The sequence below is a fragment of the Topomyia yanbarensis genome, chromosome 2 (assembly GCF_030247195.1).
Source record: "Topomyia yanbarensis strain Yona2022 chromosome 2, ASM3024719v1, whole genome shotgun sequence".
Classification (NCBI taxonomy): domain Eukaryota; kingdom Metazoa; phylum Arthropoda; class Insecta; order Diptera; family Culicidae; genus Topomyia; species Topomyia yanbarensis.
Window position 1 is genome coordinate 370517014 of NC_080671.1, and position 27490 is coordinate 370544503.

At 43.5% G+C, this 27490-nt stretch overlaps 1 protein-coding gene across 3 annotated transcripts in view; it reads left to right on the forward strand.

Moving 5' to 3' along the window:
* LOC131684504 (uncharacterized) overlaps window positions 1-27490 on the forward strand; it is a 245449-nt gene that overhangs the window by 208478 nt on the left and 9481 nt on the right. For 2 of the 3 annotated variants that reach the window (XM_058967445.1, XM_058967444.1), the window contains 4 exons: window positions 19627-19838; window positions 19906-20092; window positions 20151-20469; window positions 20526-21016. In XM_058967445.1, the coding sequence (XP_058823428.1) occupies window positions 19627-19838; window positions 19906-20092; window positions 20151-20469; window positions 20526-21016 (1209 nt within the window). The remainder of the gene's footprint in view (window positions 1-19626; window positions 19839-19905; window positions 20093-20150; window positions 20470-20525; window positions 21017-27490) is intronic. The other variant, XM_058967446.1, reaches the window with a different exon arrangement.

Consider the following 27490-nt stretch of genomic DNA (forward strand, 5'->3'; position numbering starts at 1 on the left):
TAGATACGGGTATCTCGATGGGCCTTCTCCGGGTGAAATCATGGGGCGAAATGAATAACAGATTATGTCAGTCGAACCTGTTAAAATGTTAAGTACAGCAGTATATGCGAGGGGGTTGACATTTCTGGAACTTACCTGACGAAGATCCAGTCCCACAGTGCCAATCACTTTTGTCCAAAATCAACGACTAAGATCGACACTGAGGAAAGTCTTTGCTGGTGTCCTTTTGCTTGTTGATCGGACTCTTCTGATTCGCTAATTTTCTAGTTGGAGTGGTGATATCGGTGTCCGACCACAGAAGTGAATTCACCATCAACGGATAGTTCCATCATCCGATCTACCTCTTGGTCAGTATTCGCGCGTGGGTTGTCTTTAGTATCCAAACTTTGGTGAATGTAAGGATCATCGAAAAGGCTGGCTAGGAGGCGTCTCGGTAATCTCAATTTCGTCGTCTGAATAACCCATGGTATCAATAGTGGTAGTGGTAGCGCTTTTCTTTGGTGGTGTGCTCAAGTTATCCGGTTAGGATGTCGTGGGTTTGCTGAATGGGGTATGTTGCTTCTGTGGTCTTCCTGGTTCGTTTGTTGCTGTTCTTTGCTGTGCTGAGGTTTTTCTTGTCTGGCGAGCTGTTGTTTCATCTGGTGCATGTACGCCAGATTTGTTCGATTATCTCATCCTTGCGTTTGGTCTCCGCCAGAAGTTTAGCGATCTGCTCATCCTTCCTTTTCATTGTCAACTCCAGCTCTTTTAGCTTATTTAGGTTTTCACTTTGTTTTGTAGCGGCGGCTTGGGCGTAGCTTCCTGTATTTTGCTGTTCAGCTCGTTTGCGCGCTTCCGGGAAAGGAATGAAAGATTATCGCGAATTTAATATTTGATGACCTCCATTTCGTTTTTGTAGATCCCGTCACTCTAGCTGAGGAATGTTATCAGCGGAGTAATACACGATAAGGACACAGGTCAACCAAGGGGCACCAAGAGTAGAACAACGCGGATAAAGAAAGGTGGATCTAACAAAACATTCCAAATGTGTCGACTTGGGTGCATAGGAAGCATGAAGAGATGAACTTTCACCTGGTGCATCCGGGCATGAATAGTTCATGACGTACTTGCAGCGGTTTGGGCATGCTTCGTCACTCCTTTGCCGGAGTGTGTGAATGTGCTACACTGATAGAATATATTCGTAAATCGCCACGAATTAGTTTCGTACTGACAATTTTCATAAAATACACAAATTTTTCGTACATATGATGAATCATTCGTAGTTCCATTGAAACACTTTTATTTTTATTATGAATTTTTCGTGAAATCCACGAAGCGACTTTCGTTGGCTTATTACAAAACGACTTGATTAGGCAAACGAATTGTTCACTGTTATTTACGAAAGACTTAATAATATTTACGAGCACCATTGGTCAAACAGTCAACTTCAAAAGAGCTTCAATAGAGGTAGAATATGGAGTCCTTGTTGCTATACGTCATAGGATCTCACGGGATGGAACAACACACACTGAATCAGCCCCTTGCTTTTCGGAAATAGGAACTGTGGCCGTCGTTTGGACAACTGATGAATCAATACTGAACGATTGGCAGGTTCCAGCATGACAGCGGCGAAGTAATCCCCCGCCCGTGCTCCGTAACCTCTTTAATGTTCTTGAAATGATTGATAACAATACGGACGCTGGATTTCCGTTCATCGTCCGTAACTTCCATCCACTGGATGGCAGTGGCGATACGTTAATTGTCAACTACTTTGGATTTTGGTGCCTCCACCAGTAAATCGTCTGTTTTTCGATTGATTGAACTGTCGCCAACATTAGAATTGATCAACAGCAGTCGCTTTCCCCCAGAGAGGAAAGAGTTAGAGTCCACTGCCACTAACTGTTGGGACATTAGATATCACATTAGATATAATTAGCTATTACAACAAACAGTAACCCGAGTTTATTTATCACGAATACACAAATACAGATCCAAGAACCGTAAGAACCGTTCCCGATTGTATTTGCCGAATTCGGGAATTTCTCGGAGCGAATTGTACTTTTGAGGGATGTAATGCAATTTTCTTTTCCACGGTTCTTCCTCGTGACTGTTCCATTCAGTCAGTTCTCGTTCGTTAAATAAATATTCCAGTTGTGGATTGTAGGACTCAGCATGTCCCGGTAGCGGTCTGTTAGGAGCGACAACATGATCATGAATGCGACGCATTTTTTCCTTGATCGGTGTCCTAAATCATGTAGAACTTAGGACCTTTGTTCAAAGCGGCTTGCTTTTCTACCGCCGCATGTGTTCTAATCCAACCAATCTTGAGTGCAAGAACAAGGATTTTTAGCTTCTCCGATTTACTTGGCAAAAATGAACGCTTTTGATCCGTAATATTACGAATGGGCATCTTTTCTACTTCTGATGTGAACAACTCAATCCAGGGCTGCAAAGACTAATATTAGAAAATTCACTAATGAGCGATAATTTAAAAATTAACCTGATAATCGTCATACTGATCATCCGGATTTCTCCCAGCCATAATACGCTTCATGAGCCGAACGTCTTCGTCACTCAGCACAATATTTTGACCAGTTTGTGGATTCTTAACTGTTCGCCAAAAGTTCGGATCTTCCATCTATTTCAGGAAATAATCGATGGCATCAGTTTCTGGCAGTTTGGTCAATTTGTTTGCATTTTAATCGTATCCAACGTATTTATACTCATCGTACCAGTGCATCGGAATGTTTCCCACAGTGTTCCTTATATTCTTCTTGTCCCATGTATCTCCAGCTGCATACTCGTCCTGGTTCTTGAAGTGCGATTTTTTTTTCTGGGAAGACACCTACGCCGTTGAAATCCGGATAAATTGGCTTAATTTGCCTGGTACGTGCGTCCAAGCAAATCGTTCGTAATATACACAACCGTTTATTAAAATAAACAAAACATTTCGTTTCATTCACGAAAAATAATGTCGTTATCAACGATAACATTCGTGCTGTGTACATTAAATGTGTAAAATTTACGAAAGCTTTCGTTCACCAAGCGGCCATTCTTGTTCATGAAATGAACGAAACCTGTTTACAATGCACGAAAATACTTCGTTGCAGAAAACGACGAATGAATTCGTGCATTGCATGATCGATTTCATTATATTTACGAATTTATATTGTCAGTGTACAGATACCGGGACAGGTGGTCTTCGAGTACCCTAGGTTCAAAGAAGTCCTGGCGTGACAGTCGACAATATTATCGAAGAGATGTACCACGATGATCATATCTGGGATGCTGTCAACAGAGTAGTGACAAGTCACACTCCGAGCTGCAGAGGAAATGGTGAAGGAACCAATAATGTAGTACAGCCGACTAGAAAGCCGCCGTAAAATAAAAATTGAATCGGGAAAAATTTCGCCGCAGGGGAACTCTCCACCTGAGTAGTCTAAATCCACCGCCGAAGACCACCCAAGTAGCACGCTTCGTTACTGTATAGTATTTGTAACTCTCTTGGTAACAACTATGTTATGGAAAAAGCGCACTTTGTTTGTATGTTGTGCAACATGTTCCTAATTGCAGCAAAATAATGAAAACAATAGCTGTGCTATTTGTCGAGCACTGGGTAGTTGGACAGTTCTGTTTTAAGGTGGAATGGCAAACAAAGAGGCATTTGCAACTTGTTAGACTGTTTGTGCAAGTTAGCAAAGTTTCTGATTAGTTTCACAACTGTTATTGATGTTTGCATATTTAACACTATTGGCCAGCTCTATAGTTACATAGTTACACAATTAGTTTAAAAATCCGTGGAAATTCTTTTCAAATATATCCAACAATAAAAAATATTGTGTAGCAGTTGTGCAACATTTAAAAGTTTCAACAAGTTGCAATTGCTACTTGGGCAGTTGAGTAGTATCGTGTTCGGGTCATCGGAGCGCCAGCAAACCGAACGCTAGACTCGACAGGAATCACCAGACCGACCTCGACACCCTTCCGCGTAACTAGTGAGAAGGCTAGATCGACTGACGTGGGCTAGTTCGAGTAGATCGCGTTGAACAGCCAGCAGTGAGTCGTTGGAGCGCCGGTGAACTGGAAGCTCCACTCCGAATCGCTGGACAGCCCTCGGCACCTACTGAGTGGCCCATTAGGTTCTATGCCGGGGACTAGGTTAAGTAGATAGGGACGAAACGGGGAGATAAATGACTCGCGAAAACGAACATCGATGCCGAGAGAAATTCCACCGCCAGGGAACTCTCAGTCAGAGTAGGATAATTTCACCACGGGCTAATATCCGAGTAGATCTCAATAAAACTGGTCTCTAAATGGTTCAAGAAGCGGGTATCGGTACCAGGAGAAATTTCTCCGTTGGGAAACTCTCAGTTTGATTAGGGTGAGCTCGCCGTCGGAGGCTATCCGAGCAGATCGTGATAAGGTTGGGAGCTCAATGATTCACAGAAGCAGGAGCTAAATGGTTCATGGAATCAGCAGCTAAACGGCACACTGAGACGAGCGCCTAATGGCAACGTAATAGATGGAGACGAAAAGCAAGAGAAGAGTCGTGAGTTAAATGATTCGAAGGACGAGCCATTTCATGTATCAAGTGAGGCTCCGAGATAATTGCAGAAAACTAATGAGAAAAAAGTGAAGTAGTTTGAAACTCGGCCGCTGGTGATTCTATCAACTTTTTTATATATCATAGTAAGATGGTGTTTTCGGCAATTTTTTAGACAATGTTATTCTAAGCATCTTACCTTATGGGAGTAACATTGTAAATCTTTTTTGATTTTTTATTCCTGCTGAAAAATGGTTTTCAATTCCGAAATACTTTTTGCATCATGCATAGGACCCCTGGTAACATTATGGAATAATTGAATATCGTAAAGTTCTAAAAGGGAACCTAAACTAATCACAGCAAGTAAGCCAAAAAAGTATGACTTTACATATAGACACTTGCGAATTAATCGGCTACAGCTCCAATTAGTCGAAGGTATGTGATTCCTTATTGCTGGGGTCCTTTTTGACACCCTTAGTCAGCTGTGCATTAATAAGGTAGTTGGAGCCTGTTATCTCTATTCAATTCGAATTTACGTTTCGCTCAAAAAAATTTTCACACTGCTGATAGGAACTGATAGGAACGAAGCGTTACTATTGGTACCGATTAGCGCATTAGTTAATTGTAATCCGAATAAATAATCCTCGAAACAATGTGGAACCCTGACTAACGATGTGTGTGTTTTATTATCCCTTTATATGGCCGTAAAACTTGAACAAGGAATCAATACATACAATAATAGAAATCAAGGTTTACATCATTTAATACACGTACATATTTTTTCTTTTTAATATAATAATTAATCTTGGTGGCAATATAGTTGCTACTGCCCGTGAAGCCCAGAAACGTTGGTGGCAATATAGTTGCGGCTGTCTTAGACAAACATTATATACACTATTTTTGCCTCTGCATAATTGCCCCGTATCAGATTCGAGAATGTCTAATAATTACGACAGGAAAAAAATTGCCCTTTAAGCGCATTCTCATCGATGAGATTTTGGGATATTTAAAACTTCGCATGGATTTTTGAAATGCGAAGTTTTAAATATCCTACTACTGCGATCACTATGATAAAATTGTTTAGTATCTGTTGTTTTCTGAATTCGAAGAGATGAAATGGTTTACTTTGTTTTTCACAAAAATGACTTCAAAGGATATTTTCTGATTGTGACAAATATTAGCCTAGAAGAGTTGTGTGAATAATTGGTTCAGAAAACAGATAGGAAGTTTGTTCTCAACCAAAATAACCAAAATAATTAAACAGAATCAATATAAATTGTTAGTGGCAATATAGTTACCAATGCGCGAAACCCAAAAACATTGGTGGCAATATATTTGTCACTGCCGTCGAGGTACGAAAACGTATTTGATATATCTGTGAGCAATCAAAAAGACTCTTCTTTTATATATTGCGTGTCAATCCATGAAAAAACTGCATAATCTAATCCAAGTGATCCTAACAATCAAATTTATTTTAAAATATTTGGTGAATTGCAGGATTTGCAAAAAGATTGAGCTTATATTCTGTAACTGGTCAATATTGGCCATTTTTAGAGATACAAACTGCTCTCAAACCGTCATTTTGGATTTGTTAAGGTCCAAAAATTACGAAATCCTTTGAATTAGTATATCATTGCAGTGGAGGAAAAATAAATTGTTGCCGTGTAGTTACTGAGGAGAAAAAATAAGAATTGTTGGTGGCAGTATAGTTGCCACTGCCTTATAAAGGGTTAAAAGACAGCTGAATCCACCCGAATATTTTAACACATTTTTACTTTCAGTGATGTTTGGTTAAAATTTCAGCAAACTAGCGTAAAGTACTCAAAACTAATCATTCCGAGTTCCAACATAATGATATTTAATTTATTGTCCGAGAAACTCCTCAGTCAAACCAATCTTCCAAGTTTAGACCGATTGTAAAAATTGTGCAAAGTAATAATGGCTGATTTCAGCCAAGTGTTTTTGTACCACCGACAGTGGGCAAAGGCTGCTAGCTGGCAGTACACTCTAATCGCCTTAAACCCCCTGCAATTAGCGGCACCTAAAAGAGAGAGAAAACTTTTGCGCCAAAAAAAATCCAAACCCCGGGGAGATAACGGAATGCCCGGTGAAGTACTATGCTGGTTGGTATCAACCGACCTCGGACGGTTACGCTTCACGCCCAAAGCACAGCTGTACTATCCTCTCTAGCTGATAATAATTGGGCTCACCAGGTGCGGAGAAGAAAATAAAAACCTCCGCGCAAGCAGCGTTGAGATTGACCCAGAAATTTCATCGGACTTGTGGTATGAAGGTCATCATGCAACTATCAACTGCAACATTGCGGTCGTGGCGCCGGACCCTTTCCACTTTGGCTTGCCAAGCTGCTTAGATTCGGACAATTGGTCTTCAGGATTTCGCTTTAATCATGCGGTATGCAATCGATTAGATGGCACACCACCGACCGGGGAAAAGCTAAAAACGAACCTCGTTTAAGATTGCACCAATGGCGGTAGATATAAATAATACAGCAACCGAACATGTGGTTGATCGTGAGCGATTATTCTGCAAACTGAAAGCGAAGATTTGCCACAGACTGTAATCGGTTGTGCAACTGTAACTTTTCAAAATTGCGTTTAGCGAGCTCAGCGGACAACAGCAGAGCGGGCCCGTTTAGCCGATTTGTTTATAGCTCGAGGGCTTCTCCGGGCGCCCGATTACTTATGGAATGGTTAAGCTGGCACAAAGCGGTCAGCTCTGATTAGTTTTGATTTGTGCTCATCATGCCCACTTTTGGACCGGCGTTGATTTTAGCACATTCAAATCACTGACGTTGATTGCCCATTGAAAAATTGCACTGGCTAATGGTTTCGAGATGCCATTAAATAACGGACGACGACAATCTTGAATGTTTAAGGAGCAAACGCAAAGGTTTTTGTTTAGGTAATACCTTTTAAATAGACATTCGATTAATTCGATCAGTACTTGCGGCTTGGGCATCTTTTAACTTTCTTTGTTGTTGTTGTTTATTAGTCACACTTTACACCGAAGTTAATGCATTCGTGACGAAAGAAAAATTATTAAAATAATAATTCAGAGTATGTTACATTGCATTCTAACATATTTTAAACAAATTCGTTTCCGTGAGGAAGTTAAGGATTAACGTCTCGTCGTTGCGTAGCGCTGCTCGTAAGCTCATCGGGTCGACATAGTGCTTTTTTCTGGCTTCGCCGTATTTCTTGCAGTGGAGTATTAGATGACGGACGTCTACAGTGACCCAGCAGCAATTGCACACTGGCAGGGATGTCTTCTTCAGAAGGAACTCGTGTGTTAATCGGATATGCCCTTTTAGCAGCCGGGTAAGCACTCGTTAATCAGCCGACTTCTCACAGTTAGTTTACTTTGCCGTGGCAAATTTGATTTCTCGGAGCTTAACTTCAGTGGACGAAGACCACCGATTGAACCATTGGCTTCGGGTGGCCTTTTTTGATGTTTTAACGGTGTCTGCCCCCGGAACGATTATACCTAATGGAGCAATGTTCCTGGCTTCTCCTGCGAGTCTGACGGCCTCCTTGTTACCACGGATGCCAGCGTGATCTGAAACCTAACAAACCTTGATTGGTCGATTTCGTAGCAGGTTTTCAATCTCCTGGATCCACAGGTGCTGGGATGTGCCAGCTTCGATTGCCGATAACACGCTGGCCAAGTCGAACATGATCACTAAATCGAAGGCCGTGATGTATGCTGTTAACACTATTTTTATTGCGAATGCCTCTACCGAAAAGACACTGCATTGCGGTGAAAGGCCAAGTGACTGTTGCTAGTGTTCTTCAAATACTCCGGCGCCTACTACGGTATCGTTTTTCGAGCCATCAGTATATACGATTTTTGAACGGTTGATTGTCAGGAGCTCTTGAACAACTTGACGAGCAATTGCCGAGGGGTCTCCAGCTTTTACGCGCTTCTTGATGTCCCAAATGACCTGGGGCTTGAGATCGTACCACGTTCGATTAGATAGTCGCGTTCGGATGTAGATGTTTGGAAGAGGCGTTCCAGCCGTTTCTGTCCTGTTCGGAAGCTCAGTGTACCAGAGGAAGATCAGCATTCTACTGCTGTTTCCCAACATGCTGATGGCCAATTGAGCTAGAGTTTGGAGAATGAGAAGATCTGCTACAGATTCATATCTGATCATCTTTTTATATGCAGGTGCCAGGGTTTTGAAGACAGCATCTCCACCCCTACCAATGAATCCGATGCCATACAAAAGTCGCGAAGTAATAATTGTGGATCCGATTTGAAGTAAAGAAGAGCGATGACCACAGGGTAGCTTGGCACTGATCATCTCGAGGATTCGCATGCCTTCTTCGTCAATTTGCAGTGAACTGTGAAGTTGAGTGACACCGAGGGTTCTCAGGCGTGCTTCTGTCGGTATATCAACTGGATCTACCGGGGGCGCACGGCGGGCGATCGAGTTGCAATAGAAAATATTGGATTTCGTTGCAGATATCGTAACTGAAGTTGTCGATAAAGCGGTTGATCTTTCTTCCCCCGTACTACGAATAGGATATCGTCGGCGTCCAACAAGATCTTTACAGTACTCGGAACCACGCCAAAAGTTGGTTGAATAGCCACAGGAAGCAGCGCAACCGATAGCACTGAACCTTGTGGTACACCATTTTCTAACAGATGCGCAGGCGATAAGTGACCCTCTACGCTAACCTGGAACGATCTTTTCGCCAGGAAACTGTTCAACACGTTGATCATTTGATCATTCAACCGCGAATCTCTGCAGTGTTCGTAAGATGCAATACCTCCGGGTGGTGTCGTAAGCCTTCGACAAGTCAAGCGACGCTATCAGACAGTCACGGTCGGGTATTGACCTCTCAAACTCCGCAAGGTATGTGTCAGTACCCCGACCGGACCTAAAAGCGTGATGTCGCCCACTGGATTCCAGTTCGATAATCAACCGTCTGTTGACTCGCGTCACACGAGTTTGGCTTTGGAATTGGTACGATAATACCAATTCGCCAACATGATGGTAATACGCCACTGCGCCATATTCTGTTGAAGTGTTCCAACAATGCAGATTTCACCGACAGTAGTAGTCGCTACAGCATTGGAAAGCCGATGCAGTCTGGGCCTGAAGAGCTACTTCGAATGTTGTCGGTGTTGTTTCGTACGGCTCTCTTTGGAACAATGGCGAATAACTGAAGGTTGCGGATCCTTCGCTGTAATGCTGTGCCAGCTCTCAACTACTTCTTCCGCCTTATCCGTGTAGCGACGTTTCCATCTCATGTCTGCCATATCTCCGCCGCAGCGGAACTTGGAGATATCTTCGCAACGAATTCCTCACACTGATCGACTTTCTTGCGGATGTCTGCGCCTCTTGGAAGCATTTTAGTACATCTGCTTTCCATGGGTCTTCTGCCTGAATACGCCTTAGTGCTCTGTGTTTTTCTTCTCGTTTTGCCGGCCGCTTCAACCTCCGGACACCACCATGGACCCGCTTTTAGACCGACTCTGCCGGTTATACGGGATATCACGACGTTTGCTGCTTAAGTTGAACGGTCAATATTACAGTCGATTGATATTTCAACACCTGGTCGAATAGCGCTGGTGACGTTCGTAAGTTATCCAATCCGCTTGGTAGTAGATCTATTTTTGTCTTTTAGTTGAAATATATGGCAGTCCGAGAGTAGAAACGAGAATGGGAAAATAATCACTGATATGGGTGTCCGGGAGAGTTCGTCAAATAAATTTCGAGACTACAGTTTCAGAGCGGATCGAGAGGTCAATAGCTGAAGTGACACTAGTCGCTGGACCAATCCGGGTATGCGATCCGTCGTTGAGGATGACTAGTCTTTCCGCCAACGTTTTCTCGGCAATAGAGTAGCCTAGTGCGGTAGATTTATTGGAGCCCCAACAGATGTGATGCGGGTTGAAGGCGCCCAATACAAGCGCTGAATGTGAGATCTGCTCAAGGAAATCGCTCAGCTGTTCTTGACACTGTTGACTACTAGGAGGGACGTAGATCGATACCACGTGGCAGTTGTATCCGAAAGAGTTTGTTTGGATATTGCCATCGACCTCAAATCAAGACCTTTTGTTGCCAGTATCGGTGACTCCCAGGCTCAAGTAGTAAAGTATAGTGATTAGCAAAAAAAATTGGCTGTAATCACTCGGGTGTCCAGCTTTGCTTTTTGCAACGCCGATCAAGCTCAGTTCGTATTAGGCCTTCAACTGCTTAACCCTCCGGAAGTCACACTAGTGCACTGGGTGCACGCTGCTCTGAAAATCTAGCGAAATCGTCTTAGCGCACCAGTGGCTGCTCGTTCAGTGGGCCATTTGCGCGACTTCCGGCGGGTTAAGGTCACTGAACACAGGCCTCGAATATTCCACTGCAGGGCGAACTTTTGCTTCCGCGAAAGGTAATCGTCGCTAGCGAAGACGATTTTGATGGTGAACGTCTACGAGTTCGTGTTGACTCGCCGGCTGGGTTCCTCGACGTGGTTGAAAGATCGGTGCTCTAAAACTGCTGTTGCGACGTGCCTTCTCCGGTAGAAAGCATGGAGAAGAAATGCGATGACTGTAGGGACAGCCCTCTTCTCCCCGGTTGTTCCCTTTGTGATTATCTTTCCCAACTGGTTATTTGTACGATGCGTGCTTTAACGGAAAAGCCGCAACAGAATTCGTTCCGTGGAGAGGTAGAAGAGGAAATGGGACTGCCCTGTGGGAAGTCAAGTTCCACAATGCTTGCCTCTGTCGAAACTCATACACGATCACCTCCATAACTACCGACAGCGACCGGCACTGGGGAAAGACTTTGTGTAGTTTTCATTTGTTGGTTCTTCGACGAAAGAGATGCCGAGCCGAAGTGGTACGGTCTTGTCGAAATGCCTGCTCCAGGTGAAAGTCGCAGATGCCTTTATTCAACCGGGAGATTGATGTTCTGGTACCGTTCGTTTTGTTGCGATGTGTCTTTACCTGCGGAGAGCCAAGAGGGGAATTGCGGGGACTGTATATCCAGAAGGTAGTGATAATGCACTTCCCCCCATAACTCTCCGAGCTCTCGATCGAAGCAGTTCGTTTTCTGGTGCTGTGCATAAAGTGAACAAGAATAAATTGTCAGTGAAGGTCAACCATTGTTCGAGGCAGTCTTTGTTCGCCGGTGCCCAGGCTGGTGAAGTGAATACCAGAATAGTCGGAATCGCCGCTATATAAGCTAAGTATTTTTTTTTTCTTTCATTTCCCTTTCCCCGATCGATCTCTACTTCTGCCCTTTCCCCTGAATATAAGTTTCATCTCTCGTTTACACCACGTGTTATCCTCGTGCCTAAATGGCCGAGGGCGAAGTAACATTGGATGGGAATGATATTCCCATGGATATACCGGATAAACCCGAAATTACTCCCTCCCCTGATTCCCCCAGTCCTCCCCGTATTAAAACATACCCAGCCAGTTCGACTGGACCCTGGGTGGTGTATTTCCGGCCCAACACGAAATCGCCCAATATTCTAGAAATCTCACGGGAGCTGACTGCCAACTACCCGTCCGTGGCTCAGATAACACGTGTTCGAGCTAATAAGATACGCGTTATAGTAAATGACCTCGACCAGGCAAACCAGATTGCTCGCAGCGAGCGTTTTACGAAGCAATTCAAAGTGTATGTGCCTTGTAGAGTTGTGGAGATCGATGGGGTCGTCGCCGAACCGGGTCTAAAGTGCGAAGACCTGTTGAAGTACGGGGTTGGCTGCTTTAAGGACCCTTCACTTCAAAAGGTGAAAATTCTGGAATGCAAGCAATTGTATTCCGCAAAAACTGAAGATGATAAGACAACTTATTCTCCGTCAGACTCGATTCGGGTGACTTTCTCCGGATCTGCTCTTCCCAACTATGTCCTCCTGGATAAGGTTCGCCTACCTGTTCGCCTATTTGTACCGCGGGTAATGAGCTGCAGCAATTGCAAGCAACTGGGCCACACAGCCACTTATTGTGGCAATAAAAAACGGTGCGGCAAATGCGAGGGAGAGCATGAGGATGACGCTTGCGGTGGAGAAACTGAGAAGTGTATTTACTGCGGGGACCCTCCGCATGCTCTTAAGTCATGCCCGGCGTACAAGCAGCGCGGGGATAAAATTAAGCGCTCCCTTAAGGATCGCTCGAGGCACTCTTATGCAGAAATGCTAAAGAATGCTTCGCCATCTGTCCCTTCCGAAAATTCCTTTGCTCTTTTGGCTGGCGTTGAGCAAGAATCTGACGACCCACAAGAGGGAACATCATTGGTTAACCCAGGGGAATCCAGGAAGAGGAGAAATCTAGCCTCCCCTACATTGCCTCGTAAGGGTGCCAAGGTGTCGTCCACTCAGAGTGCGCCAACCGCAATCAATAAATCCAACGGAAGTGATGCACAAAAGCCGAAGCAATTTGCTCCAGGACTTGGAAATATTAATTCTAACAAGGAGTACCCACCACTTCCAGGGACACCAAAAACCCCAAGTGTCCCCTTTTTTCAAACAGATACTCAGTCCAGTAGCGGACTAATGAAATTTTCTGACATAGTGGACTTAATTTTCACAGCTTTCAATGTTACTGATCCTCTTAAAAGCCTTCTGATACGTTTTCTCCCTATAGTGCAAACATTTTTGAAGCAGTTGACTACTAAATGGCCCCTCCTTGCAGCGATCGTATCCTTCGATGGCTAAGTCATCGAACGAGGTCACCGATTCGATCACTGTTCTACAGTGGAACAGCAGAAGTATCCTCCCGAAAATCGATTCCTTTAAATTTTTACTAAATAGTTTAAAATGTGATGCTTTCGCATTATGTGAAACTTGGTTAACTTCCGATATAAATCTCAACTTCCACGACTTTAATATAATTCGTCTGGATCGAGAAAACCCCTATGGAGGAGTACTTTTGGGGATCAAAAAGTGCTATTCTTTCAACCGAATTAACCTCCCTTCGACACCAGGCATTGAAATTGTCGCTTGTCAAGTTTTAATCAAAGGTAAAGACCTTTGCATTGCTTCCATCTACATTCCTCCTAGAGCCTCGGTAGGGCACCGAACGCTTTGTAATATCACGGAATCCTTACCGGCACCGCGGCTAGTTCTGGGAGACTTTAACTCGCACGGTACGGTATGGGGCTGTCTTCATGATGATAATAGATCAACATTAATCCAAGATCTTAGCGATAATTTCAACATGACCATCTTAAACACGGGAGAAATGACGCGGATTCCTACACCACCAGCACGCGCAAGCGCGTTGGATTTATCTCTATGCTCGACTTCGCTACAGTTAGATTGCATGTGGAAGGTGATCCCTGATCCCCACGGTAGCGACCATTTGCCTATCGTGATTTCAATTGCTAACGGTTCAAGACCATCGGAAACAATCAATGTATCGTATGACCTCACACGGAACATTGATTGGAAGAGTTACGCGACCGCGATATCCGTTAAAATCGAATCCACTCAAGAACTTCCTCCGGAGGAAGAGTACAGGTTTTTGGCTGGCTTGATTCTCGACAGTGCGAATCAAGCTCAGACTAAACCAGTACCCAGCGCGAATACCCATGGACGGTCTCCCACCCTGTGGTGGGATAAAGAGTGCTCAGAGCTGTACGCGGAAAAGTCCACTGCATATAAGGCCTTCCGGGAAGACGGGTTACCCGCTAGCTATCAACAGTACGCGTCGCTAGAAAGGCGAATGAAGAGTTTAATGAAAGCCAAAAAACGCAGTTATTGGCGCCGGTTCGTCGACGGGTTAACGAGAGAAACAGCGATGAGCACTCTTTGGGGTACGGCTCGACGTATGCGTAACCGTAATAGTACCAACGAGAACGTGGAATATTCAAACCGTTGGATATTTGCTTTCGCCAAGAAGATCTGTCCGGACTCTGTCCCGGTACAGAAAACGTACCGCGCCGCGTCTCCTCACGATACCGCGAACGAAACACCGTTTTCGATGGTGGAGTTCTCACTTGCTCTCTTATCATGCAACAATAACGCCCCAGGGTTAGACAGAATCAAATTCAACTTGCTGAAGAATCTACCTGACACTGCAAAAAGGCGCTTGTTGAATTTATTTAACAAGTTTCTTGAGGGTAACATTGTCCCTCATGACTGGAGGCAAGTGAAGGTCATCGCCATCCAAAAACCAGGAAAACCAGCCTCCGACCACAACTCATATCGGCCGATTGCAATGCTGTCCTGTATTCGGAAGTTGTTCGAGAAAATGATCTTGTTTCGCCTCGACAATTGGGTTGAAGCAAATGGCTTACTGTCAGATACACAATTTGGCTTCCGCAAAGGCAAAGGGACGAACGATTGCCTTGCGTTGCTTTCTACAGAAATCCAAATGGCCTATGCTAACAAAGAGCAGATGGCATCAGTCTTCTTGGATATTAAGGGGGCTTTTGACTCAGTTTCTATCAACATTCTGTCAGAGAAGCTGCACCAGCATGGTCTTTCGCCAATTTTAAATAACTTTTTGCTAAACCTGTTGTCTGAAAAGCACATGCACTTTTCGCATGGCGATTTAACAACATCGCGATTTAGCTACATGGGTCTTCCCCAGGGCTCATGTCTAAGTCCCCTGCTCTACAATTTCTACGTGAATGACATTGACGATTGTCTTGCCACTTCATGCACGCTAAGGCAACTTGCAGACGACGGGGTGGTCTCTGTTACAGGGCCCAAAGCTGCCGACTTGCAAGGACCATTACAAAATACCTTGGACAATTTGTCTGCTTGGGCTCTTCAGCTGGGTATTGAGTTCTCCACGGAGAAAACTGAGTTGGTTGTTTTTTCTAGGAAGCGTGAGCCGGCGCAACTCCAGCTTCTATTAATGGGTGCAACGATCAACCAGGTTTTCACATTTAAATATCTCGGGGTCTGGTTCGACTCTAAAGGTACCTGGGGATGTCACATTAGGTAACTGAAACAGAAATGCCAACAAAGGATCAATTTTCTCCGAACAATAACTGGAACATGGTGGGGTGCTCACCCAGGATACCTGATCAGGTTATACCAAACAACGATATTGTCGGTGATGGAGTACGGGTGTTTCTGTTTCCGCTCCGCTGCGAACATACACTTCATCAAACTGGAGAGAATCCAGTATCGTTGCTTGCGCATTGCCTTGGGTTGCATGCACTCGACCCATACGATGAGTCTCGAAGTGCTGGCGGGCGTTCTTCCGCTAAAAAATCGATTTTGGGAACTCTCATATCGATTGCTCATCCGATGCGACATTCTGAACCCGTTGGTGATTGAAAACTTTGAGAGGCTCGTCGAGCTTAATTCTCAAACCCGATTTATGGCCTTGTACTTCGACTACATGGCACAGAGCATTAATCCTTCTTCATATACTCCCAGCCGTGTTCGTTTCCTAGATACTTCTGATTCTACTGTATTCTTCGACACATCCATGAAGGAAGAGATTCGTGGAATCCCGGACCATATACGCCCGCAAGTGATCCCCAATATATTTTATAATAAATTCCGAGAAGTCGACTGTGACAAAATGTTCTACACTGACGGATCAAATCTCGATGGGTCCACTGGCTTCGGTATCTTCAACAATACTATCACCGCTTCATTCAAGCTCAATGATCCCGCTTCAGTTTACGTCGCAGAGTTAGCTGCAATTCAGTACACCCTTGGGATCATCGACACTCTGCCCACAGATCACTACTTCATCATTTCGGACAGCCTCAGCTCCATCGAGGCTCTTCGTGCGATGAAGCCCAAAAAGCAATTCCCATATTTCCTGGGGAAGATACGGGAGTCCTTGTGTACGTTATCTGAAAAATCTTATCAAATTACCTTTGTTTGGGTCCCCTCTCATTGCTCTATCCCGGGCAATGAAAAGGCCGACTCATTAGCAAAGGTGGGCGCATTAAATGGTGACATATACGAAAGACCAATCTGCTTCAACGAATTTTTTAGTATTTGTCGTCAGAGGACACTCAACAGTTGGCAAACCTCGTGGAGCAATGGTGAACTTGGACGATGGCTACATTCCATTATCCCAAAGGTATCAACGAAGCCTTGGTTCAGGGGGATGGATGTGGGTCGGGATTTTATTCGTGTAATGTCCCGACTTATGTCCAACCACTACACCTTGGATGCGCATCTGCGGCGTATTGGGCTTGCGGAGAGTAGTCTGTGCGCTTGTGACGAGGGCTATCACGACATCGAGCACGTTGTCTGGGTATGCGCCGGGTACTTGGACGCCAGGTCTCAGTTAAAGGATTCCCTTCGGGCCCGAGGTAGACCACCCAATGTCCCAGTCCGAGATATACTGGCAAATCGTGATTTCCCCTATATGTCCCTTATTTATACTTTCATAAAAACGACAAATATCCCAATTTAGCCCCTCTCTTTTTATTTCTCGTTTTAGAAGCTTTCTCTTGCCTTGTGGGACCGATCAGCTCCAGACTGCAACTATGTAACCGCCGTCGCACTTACCACTACGGAAACTGAAGCGAGAGCGACTCAAGGTCCGATGACTTTTGAAGGATTCCCCGCGGGTCCGAAGAATACCATCCGCCAATCCGACCTACTAGACTGAGGCGGTAATCTTTCGCTGATCTCCCGTTTGAGCGAAAGTTGCAAGTTTTGCTCTTCTCTCCCGGTCACCATCTACGCTTTCTCTCCCCTGTCCTTGATACAACTGCTTCTACAGCCCCCCTCTGAATATCTTGACCAAGCATAAGTCTCCGCTAAAAAAGTTCAAATTTGTATTCTGTATTCCTAGTTTTAAGATAGTTGTAATTTTACCTCTTTGTTAAAACTATTGTCCCCCATCTTGTAAATAGAATTGTATCCCTAGTCTTAAAACACCTGCGAATTTTCTCATAAATATTTGTTCCCCCTTTTGTGTACCAAACTATATTGTTAGTTTTAAGATAACTGTAAACATTTCCTAAAAATTATTACAATTGAATTCCTTGTTTTAAAAATTTTTCATAAAAAAAATCTTTCGCCCCCTCTCTTGTATATAGAATCTTATTTCTAGTCTTAAGATAGCTGTAAAATTTTTCTTTTTTAAAAATATTTCAACATTGTAACCTCCTAGTTTTAAAATATACAAAATGTAAAAACAAAAGAATTTGGCACCGCCAAGCTAACGCATTTGTGCCTATCAAATAAACGAAATGAATAAAAAAAAAATGCACTTCCCCCGGTCAATCCCGTCATAGTGAAGTGGGGAAGCTACTTTCTTCTCTTCTTCCCCAAACCGGTTGCTCGTTGGATTCACACTGGTAACATCTGCAACGGGAGAAACCGCAATGGAGTCCGCCTGGCAATAGCGTGATATGGACATTAAGTTCCACAGTGCCAGCCGCTGTCGAAACTACTACACGATTACATCCAGAACATGCGAAAGCGACTAGAACTGGGGAGAGACTTTGTGTAGTTTTCGTTACCTGCTTCGTTGACGGTAGTGATGCTGTAACTGTCCCGTATCTGTGCGGATATTTCGAAGGGCGAAATCATGGGGCAAGGCGAATGATCGGTGACGTCAGTCGAACCTGTGAAAGCGTTAAAAACAGCGAGGGGATTGGCATTTTAGAACTGACCTGAGGAAGGTCCAGCAGTGCCAACCGCTGTCGTACAAACTACACTTTCAACTCGAAAATATCGACTGCGATCGGCACCGGGGGTAGACTTTGTGTAGTTTTCCTTGTTTTCTCGTGGATGACGATCGGGTTGCTCTTGCATCTGAGTTTGCTGGTTGAAGTGGTGAAATCGGTGTTCCTATCGTCCACAGAGGTGAAATCACTGTCAACGAGTTCGGTTTTTTATTGCCTTAAAGGGTGTTAAATAAAAATTGAGAATCGAAGATGGCGTCGAAAAAGGAAGCACTCCACGAGCGTGTTGTACGGTTTTACGAAACGCATGGTCATCGTGGAAAAAAATACGGTAGACCACTTTCGAGACGAAAACGTGCCCGTGAGTACAGTTTACCGGATCCTGGCATCCCTGAGCGTGGAGCGGAATGTCGATAGCGGCCGTCCGGCGAAGCTAATGCTGAAGAAGAAGAAGGTAATCGACAACAAGGATGGAACGAGTTTCCGTGAAGCCGGCATAATACGTCACTGCTCCCATACCTTGATTCACCGAACCCTCAAGATGGATGACATCATCTGTCGGAAGACGACCCGGTCCTCCGAGTACACGGACGAGCAGATATCAATCGTGAAATCGCAGTGCCGGTGGACGACGAAGAGCTACCGCGAGAGGTCGTTCGTGCTGAACGACGAAAGTTACTTTCCGCTCTCGAAGACACACATTCCAGGAAATAACAGCTACTACTCCAACGACAAGTAGGCCAAACCCTCAGAAGTAAAATATAAGTTTAAGCATAAATTTGAAAAAAAAAGTTATTCTGTACATAGCCATATCGGACAGAGGGATTTCAAAGCCGTGGTTCAAGCCGAGCGGTCTGGCCATCAATCAACAAGTGTACCAGGAGAAGTGCCTTGAGAAAATTCTTCTGCCGTTCTTAAAGGAGCATCATACGGATGTGAAGTACGTCTTCTGGCCGACCAAGGCATCTTCCCATTACGCCAAAAAGACGCTGGAGTATCTTGAGCAGAAAAAGATACCGTACATGCCAAATGAAAGATCCCGACCAACTTACCTCAGTACCGTCCCATTGAGGATTTGTTCCGCTCCCTCAGTTTCCTAGTGTACAAAAATAATTGGCGGGCCTAGGATAATAAACAGTTGACCACGAGGATCCGGAATTGTATCCGGAAGAGTAATGCGATGTGAAGTGACGAGTCAGTGCCGTTCAGCGCTCTTGTGAGAGCATCACGACTTAGTTGCGTCGTACGGCTGACCAGGGCCCCTTCTCCAATATTCATTGACTTTTTTTGAAGAATAAACATTATGTCTTAAAAAAAACTGAACTCGTTGAAAAATGTTTTATGTTTTTTTTAATTACGTGACTGAAGAAATTCTGATTTTTTATTAAACACCCGTTACATGCCTCGATTCGTTAGCTTCGTAAATATTTGCTTTTATGCCACATTCATTTTTAAACTAAGCTTAAATTAGATCGTGTACTGCTTTGCTAATCAACGCCTTCCTTTCTACTTACCTTTGCAGAACCAAAACGCCGGTACACTGGACATCAGCACCATCGGAATGCGCGTGAAAGCTGCCAATGGACGCGAACCGATGGTAACTCCGTTTCAAAACATTGCAGTTTGGTCCGCCGTGAAATTCGTCGTTTCCGCATCGGAAGGCGGTGCTGCCTTTCTTCCCCTTATCACCGATCCCGAAAACATTGACAAGCGGGCGCTTTTCCGACCATTAAGGTTAGTTTCTCTTTTTAGTTGAAATTTTCTTCCAGAGATACCCTAGCTAACATAAGTTCAAATAAAGCAGCGCCGCGGATAAGCGAAGACTGTCATCCGGCCTTCACTCACCACTGTTCGCAATAGTAATGCGTTCAAGTACGATGCCCCGGCAACTCGAGTGTCATGGATTCGTTTGTCAAACACCGGAGGATGCGATTGTTATTGCTGCCACGCTCTATCAAAGCCTGATGGCACACATGGGCAGTGGAGATGTAAGTTCTGATTATGATGTTTCTTGTCTAATTTCGTTACATCATTTATCAATTCCAGAATGCTCGTTCCCGCAGACCCAAGAACCGCAACGGAGTCAGCTGTATGAGTATTGCCAGCAGTGCAGCAACTACCAATATGCATCTGCATCCGGGATCCTCAAAAGTGTCATCGCGAAGATCAAGCGCCAGTCAACGCAGTATGCTACCACCACCGCCAAGGCCACCGAGGAAGACGAAAAGATCTGCGACCACTTCGTTAAGCGGAGAAAGCGACACCATGACAGGTGCTAACGATGAAACCTCCACCGAAGAACGCAAGAAACGATCCCCCAAGGGTAAACGACCTCCACCGGTCCCGTCGAATCCACCGAGAGCGAGTAAGCTTTGAATTACGTAACTTGATTGACTACTATTGATAAACTTTACTCAACAGTTTTGAACCGCCCATCGCTAGACGACATCTACACCGATCGCAGCAACTCAAACGATGACAACCCGAACCAGTCCAAGGGTGGCGAGAACAACTATCCAGCCCTATCGGAGTGCTCCGGTGGGGACATCCTAACGCGAGTAGCTATCCCTCGCTCCGGCAGCTTCCTGAACACGGCCGGTCTGGCACGGTACAAATCGCGAGCTACGAGACGACACACTGGCAAGGTTGGAGGCGGGGGTGGATCGCCCCTCGGCTTCAGTGAACTATTCAACGAGTTTCGGCTGCAGGAAAATCTGCACTCCCTCGACGATATCCTCAATGCCATAATCAATTCCGATGGAATGTCGTTCAACGATCTGAAGCCGATCTACAAGGAGTTCTTGCTCAAGCTGGCCGTCACGCTGACCAAGGACGAACTGTACCAGCGGTCCAAGAGCATCATGCGGCGCCAGAAGAAGAAGAAGCTAAAGCGGAAGAACAGCAATGTGCAGGTATAATGACGGTTTGGTGGATAAAGTAGTGATATACAGTATATCGAGAAACATGAGGGCCAAAGGCCAACCCAAAGGTGTTCTACGAACTGTTGACGTAGAACCACACTACTGATGACTTTACTTTAAAATATCTTAGGGACGATCCATAAATGACGTAGCATTTTTGAGTTATTTTTAACACCCCCTCCCCCATCGTAGCATTTCGTCACAAACCTCCAAATACCCCCTGGTAATTACGTAACTTGACGGTAATTCTCCACCCCCCCTCCCTTGTCCCCGTAAAATAAAAAAAAATAAAAAACGATGTTAGTTATTCCCCTTTAAAAAAGCTACGTAGCATGACATGACCCCTTACCCCCCTGTCGTCACACATCATCACAAAATGCAAAACTCCCCCCTCCCTCATATAATGCTACGTCACTTATGGATGATCCCTTATGCATACATTATTATGTACAAAAGTTTCAATCAAATCGCTCCACCCAAATTTCTAAAAAAAATGACAAAAAAGGTGTTTTTTCACGCTGAAACCCTTACCCCCGAGAAAGACGTCGACAAAATCAATCAGAAACATGGAAGGGTAACATCACGCCTAGATCTTTCGTCGTCCCCACCCCCAGCGGTAGCAGTGCTCAAATGCAACCCGCATTGCAGAGCTTTGTCCTAACATGTCTGGCTACTTCTGCTGTTATTTCCGGCCCCGCATTCGACGGAAAAATGAACTCGTCCGAACCACGGCTTACGTATACTATGTTAGCTCGTTAGAGTGTAAACATTTGACGAAACCTAACCACTTTGCGTTACATATCATATTTGTTGAATTTGCACCTCCACATCGAAAACAAAAACGTAGTTCTATGTTAAAACACTTTTGAATTGCAGCACTTCTAGAAATTGATGTTTTAAGGTAGCCTCGGTAAGGTTTTTGGAAAAGGTCCATTTGGGGAATTAAATAAAAAAATATTTCGAACGGTTTAAAATTTAGCGAAACCCAACTCTTTTAGAAAATGAATCTCACCTAAATATTGAAAATCTTACTAGCTTTGGAAAAGACAGTAGGGTTCTATTTTAATCCATACATCAGTTATTCACAATTTAGCGTAGAGTAATTTTTTGTAGTTTTTGAGAATTTTTGAATTTAATTTTTGAAAAACTTTAGATTTTTGAAAAAATTAAAGCAAGAGATATTAGCGAAACATATTTTCATCTTGCAGCTGGTATCCCTAAGTATATGCAATAAACATACTCATGCGTTGGGTTTTACTAAATTTTAGGGAGCTGGAGTTTTTTGCTTACTTGAAAACACCCCTGACATCATTTTCCAGAATTGTGATTTAACCCTAGATTACTAACATTGCGAATTTTCGACCCACCCTATATATAACAAAACATATTACCTCGCGTATTAGGATCTAGAAATTTACTTACCTTACCAATCCGGGTGTGATTTTCTTTGTTGTATCAATAAATCGTCTCCAAGTTCGCTCAGTTCATACTTATTTGTTGCAGACAACGAAGAATCCTCTGAGATAATCGAAAAATTCAAGGAAACTGTTTTGGGATTGGATCTACAAATAATACTGAAGCCAACATTTGACGAATTTCATTAAGATCAAGAGGTTAACCTAACCCACTCTTTCTTGAAAATTCGCGAAATTTTGAAAATTTTACACAAACCTGTCTCAAAAGGTATTAAAAATTAAAGCGTTGTATGCAAGGCACGACCACGACGACATTAAAATGCGGTTATTTTCACATGCGTCTAATACAATGCGCTAGGAGTGTTCATCTCAGGGGCTAATCAACAAAAAACTGGATGTGGAAGAGGGGTTTGTATTTCGATTTTTAAATGAACATTGTACAATGCGCAATGCTTTAATCGTGTAATTCTTGGTTATACTTGTTTGGATTGTCCTTCTGACAAATAGCGCAAATCGTAAAGAACACTTTTGTTATGTTTAAAATCAGAATGAAAAGATCAGCTGACAATCATTACATGAGCATCAGTTCAATAGCTTTGTTAGGGAAGATTACTTGCTTACTGCATATTTCATCGTAAACTTTTGAAATTCTTTTTTTATTTTTTAACGAAATTCAATTAGCTAGAGATTACTGAGTAGGGAAAGCTTTAAAAATTTAGAGCCATAGTACTCAAGTGAAAACAAAAATGTGGAATATACAGATCACAAAACTAGAAGTAGCAAGATCATTTGAAACAGGCTTTAAATCTTACGGGCTAATCTTTTGTCTTTTGCTGGTAGGAGTCGAGCTTAGGCAGCATAACCAGGCACGTAGCCAGGGGGGGCTAAGGGGTAACCCGTATAAATAAATACCATTCCAGAAATCTTCGGAACCATTTCCAAACTATTCGTATAATTCTCACCATATTGGGAATACTACTGATATATTTCACCATTATAATTGAACTGTTATACTACCATACCCATTTTAGTTACCATTTCCAATACTTCCGTGTATCCTATATTGGAGATTTGTATACTACATTGTCCTTTGGCGCCAGAGGTTAATATTGCTCTGGTGGGCTTTGTTATTCGTATATCTGTTTACTCTGCTCCAAAAATCTGTAGTTTAAGATGGTCAAAAATTCTCGTCTAACAATATTACGGAGATAGCTCAATTGGATAAAGTGTCAGTCCACTTTGTGTCAACGAAGAGCATTCTTCAGAAGATGGCGAGAGCAAAATAATATTTCATCAATCGATAGAATTGAAATGTGAAGGGGAAGAGATTTTTTTCTCCAGCTAATATTTTATCCATCGCTAAACCTAAAATATGCATGCCACCATAATCTGTATGGTTCTTGAATGGTATGTTGTCAAAATGTATATGGAAAACAGCACATTTTGGTATGGTGACTGTTCTTAACAACCCGTTGTTTGTATGGTCGAGCATGGAAAAACCACACTGGTTATGTTCGATATTATACTAGGCAATGGTTAAACTATTGTTGAACGAACCATATTGAAAATGGTTTTGGAACGATTGATGCAATGGTTGGCATACAGTACACATTTATGCGGGAAAGCCTCCGAATTTTTTAAAAATGATTCAAGAAAAAACAAGTTCTTCGGTGACCTTCAGCTCATTTGTTTATTTAAAAAATAATAATGAGTTTGGTCTAAACAAATTAACGAGAAAATGTTGAAGAACATTGCTATTTCGAGCCACGCTTTCTGCTTCTGCCCGAACCAATGTGAAGGGAACGACAAATGCAATTTCTTTCAAATTCAGCCTTATTCTGCATTGCGACGGATCACATTTTCGAACGAATGTGGTTCGATCGAAGTAGGCTCCCGTTTGATTTTGCTGTCGTTTGAATCGCAGCATCCTTTACATTATGATTGGAAATTAATTTTTGCCATAATTCTTGTTTATTGTTACATATTTCAAATCTGGCAAGAGAATGTAGCTGACGAAATTCTTTATCCATTGCTATAATTATCTCATTTTTTGATATTTTGCGACTTAGTCCGGTCTGACTTAACACCGACCAATTCACATTCGTTCGTAAAAGCGATCCGTCGTAATGTAGAATAAGGCTGATTGTGTGCGTCGTTTGAAAAACAAAAGAAGCTGTTAATGTAATTCTTGCTGTGAATCGCAGACGCAAGTAGTGGCGTTGCGGCCAAATACGGAGGCAATTGAATTCCGGCCTTTTCACATACGACCGAGCATTCATGATGTGAAACATTTGCTGAAGGTGATTATGGAGGATCGGTTTACGTAAATCGCCTTTATCGAGTTCTACGATGTCCGACATTCGGTGCGGAGAGCGTTCAACAAATTCGTCCAAGCAAATCCAATCATTTTGCAAAACAACTTACAATACATTATTGTATGTAGCAGCGCTGTAATCAAGATATTCATGTTTATGGACGATGCGAAAATGAATGTTCGGCTACAAGATCTGAAACCACTTTTTTTTTTATTCAAATCGTTTATTTGATAAGGCACGTTGCGTTAGCTTAAAGGTGCCAATTTTGTTTTGTTTTACATTTTAAATTGCTTAAAACTAGGGGATTACATATTGATTTTTTTTTAAATGAAACTAATGCGATTTTATAGCTATCTTATATATCTACACAAGGGGATAATATTGTTTTCGTAAGATTAGGGGGGTCATTTAGTTTTTGTGGCAATATGGTTTGACATTTTTATCAGTGAGATTATTGGAGCAAATAATGTTTAATTAAGGGGGACAATTTTTTACGACTAACTTAAAACTAGGCATAACTAGAGGGCATGATTGAATTTTGTAAAGATTCGTAATTATAGTTATTTTTGTGGGTAGTAGAGTTGGGCAATTTCAACGAGATTATATAATATAATAGTTAAAACTAGAGCTAAATGCTTCGTGATGATATTGGGGGGGGGGGGTGGGGTAGGGGTGTTACTTCTGGGTATAAGAGTCAGGGGAGGGAGGGTAGACAAAGATGGCAGGGAGAGAAAATTATTTCAGTTTCAGGCATCGTGAGATCAACGGATGGATTACAAACTCGGGTGGCCTTCATCAGGGGAATCATGTACTGGGACGCCGGGTGGTCCTCCTCAAGATGGCAGGGGTTTTTCCAGACGATTTCGTAGTACGGCTCAGATGTGGATCGGCTACATTTCGAGTTAAGCGTGTTATGTTCGTGCCGTAGGTCCCGTGTTTGTTGGCTCATTCGATACAGATGGTTTGATACAGGTGGAAGAGCGTTCTGAGAATGATAAGGAGATAACAAGGGGCAGTTAGACTTGTATATTGATGGTTTTCACAAAGGTGTATATAAGGGACATATAGAGAACGTCGCGGCTTGCCAGCACATCTCGAACCGGTACGTTGGTTGGTCTTCCTCGGGCCCGCAGGGTATCCATTAGCCGAGACCTAGCGGAACTGTACTCGATGCACGCCCAGACAATGTGCTCGATGTCGTGATAGCCGTCGCCACAAGCGCAGATACCACTATCCACGAGCCCAATACGCCGGAGATGTGCATCCAGCGTGTAATGGTTTGCCATGAGTCGGGACATCACACGAATGAAGTCACGACCCACATCCATCCCCTTGAACCAAGGTTTCGTCGATACCTTAGGGATTATCGAATGTAGCCACCTTCCCAGCTCTCCACTGCTCCACGAAGTTTGCCAACTTTCGAGGGTTCTCTGATGAGTAATACTGAAAAATTCGCTGAAGCAAATTGGTCTTTCGTAAACGTCTCCTTCTAAGGCACCCACCTTAGCTAAGGAGTCTGCCTTCTCATTGCCCGGAATGGAGCAATGAGAAGGGACCCATACCAAGGTAATCTGGAAAGAGTTGTCAGATAAAGCACTCAGTAGCTCCCGTATTTTCCCCAAAAAATACGAGGAGTGCTTGCCTTGTTTCATCGAGCGAATAGCGTCAATGGAACTGAGGCTATCCGAAACGATGAAGTAATGGTCTGCGGGTAATGTTTCAATGACTCCAAGGGTATACTGAATGGCAGCTAGTTCTGCGGCGTAAACTGAAGCAGGGTCACTGAGTTTGTAGGAGGCGGTGAACTTTTGATTGAAAATACCGAAGCCAGTGGATCCTTCGAGGTTTGATCCGTCAGTATAAAACATCTTAGAACAGTCGACTTCTCGGAATTTATTATAAAAAATGTTTGGAACCACTTGTGGGCGTATGTGGTCCGGAATTCCACTAATCTCGTCTTTCATGGATGTGTCGAAGAAAACAGTAGATTCAGAAGTATTTCTGAAATGCACACGGTTGGGATTGAAGACCTGAGCGATAGTTTGACCCATTAATAGAAGCTGTAGTTGTGCTGGTTCACGCTTCCTTGAAAATACAACTAGCTCAGTTTTCTCCGTGGAGAATTCGATACCCAGCTTAATAGCCCAAGCAGACAAATTGTCCAGGGTATTCTGTAATGGTCCTTGTAGATCGACAGCTTTGGGTCCCGTAACAGACACCACGCCATCGTCTGCAAGTTGCCTTAACGTGCAGGAATTGTCAAGACATTCATCAATGTCGTTGACATAAAAATTGTATAAAAGGGGGCTTAGACATGAGCCCTGGGGAAGGCCCATGTAGCTAAATCGTGATGTCGATAAGTCACCATGCGAAAAATGCATGTGCTTTTCCGACAACAAGTTTAGTAAAAAGTTGTTTAAAGTCGCTGAAAGACCATGCTGGTGCAGCTTCTCTGAAAGAATGTTGATCGAAACTGAATCAAAAGCCCCCTTAATATCTAGGAACACTGATGCCATCTGCTCTTTGCTAGCATAGGCCATTTGAATTTCAGTTGAGAGCAACGCAAGACAATCGTTCGTCCCTTTGCCTTTGCGAAAGCCAAATTGTGTATCTGACAGTAAGCCATTTGCTTCGACCCAATTGTCGAGGCGGGATAGGATCATTTTCTCGAACAACTTCCGGATACAGGATAGCATTGCGATCGGACGGTACGAATTGTGGTCGGAGGCTGGTTT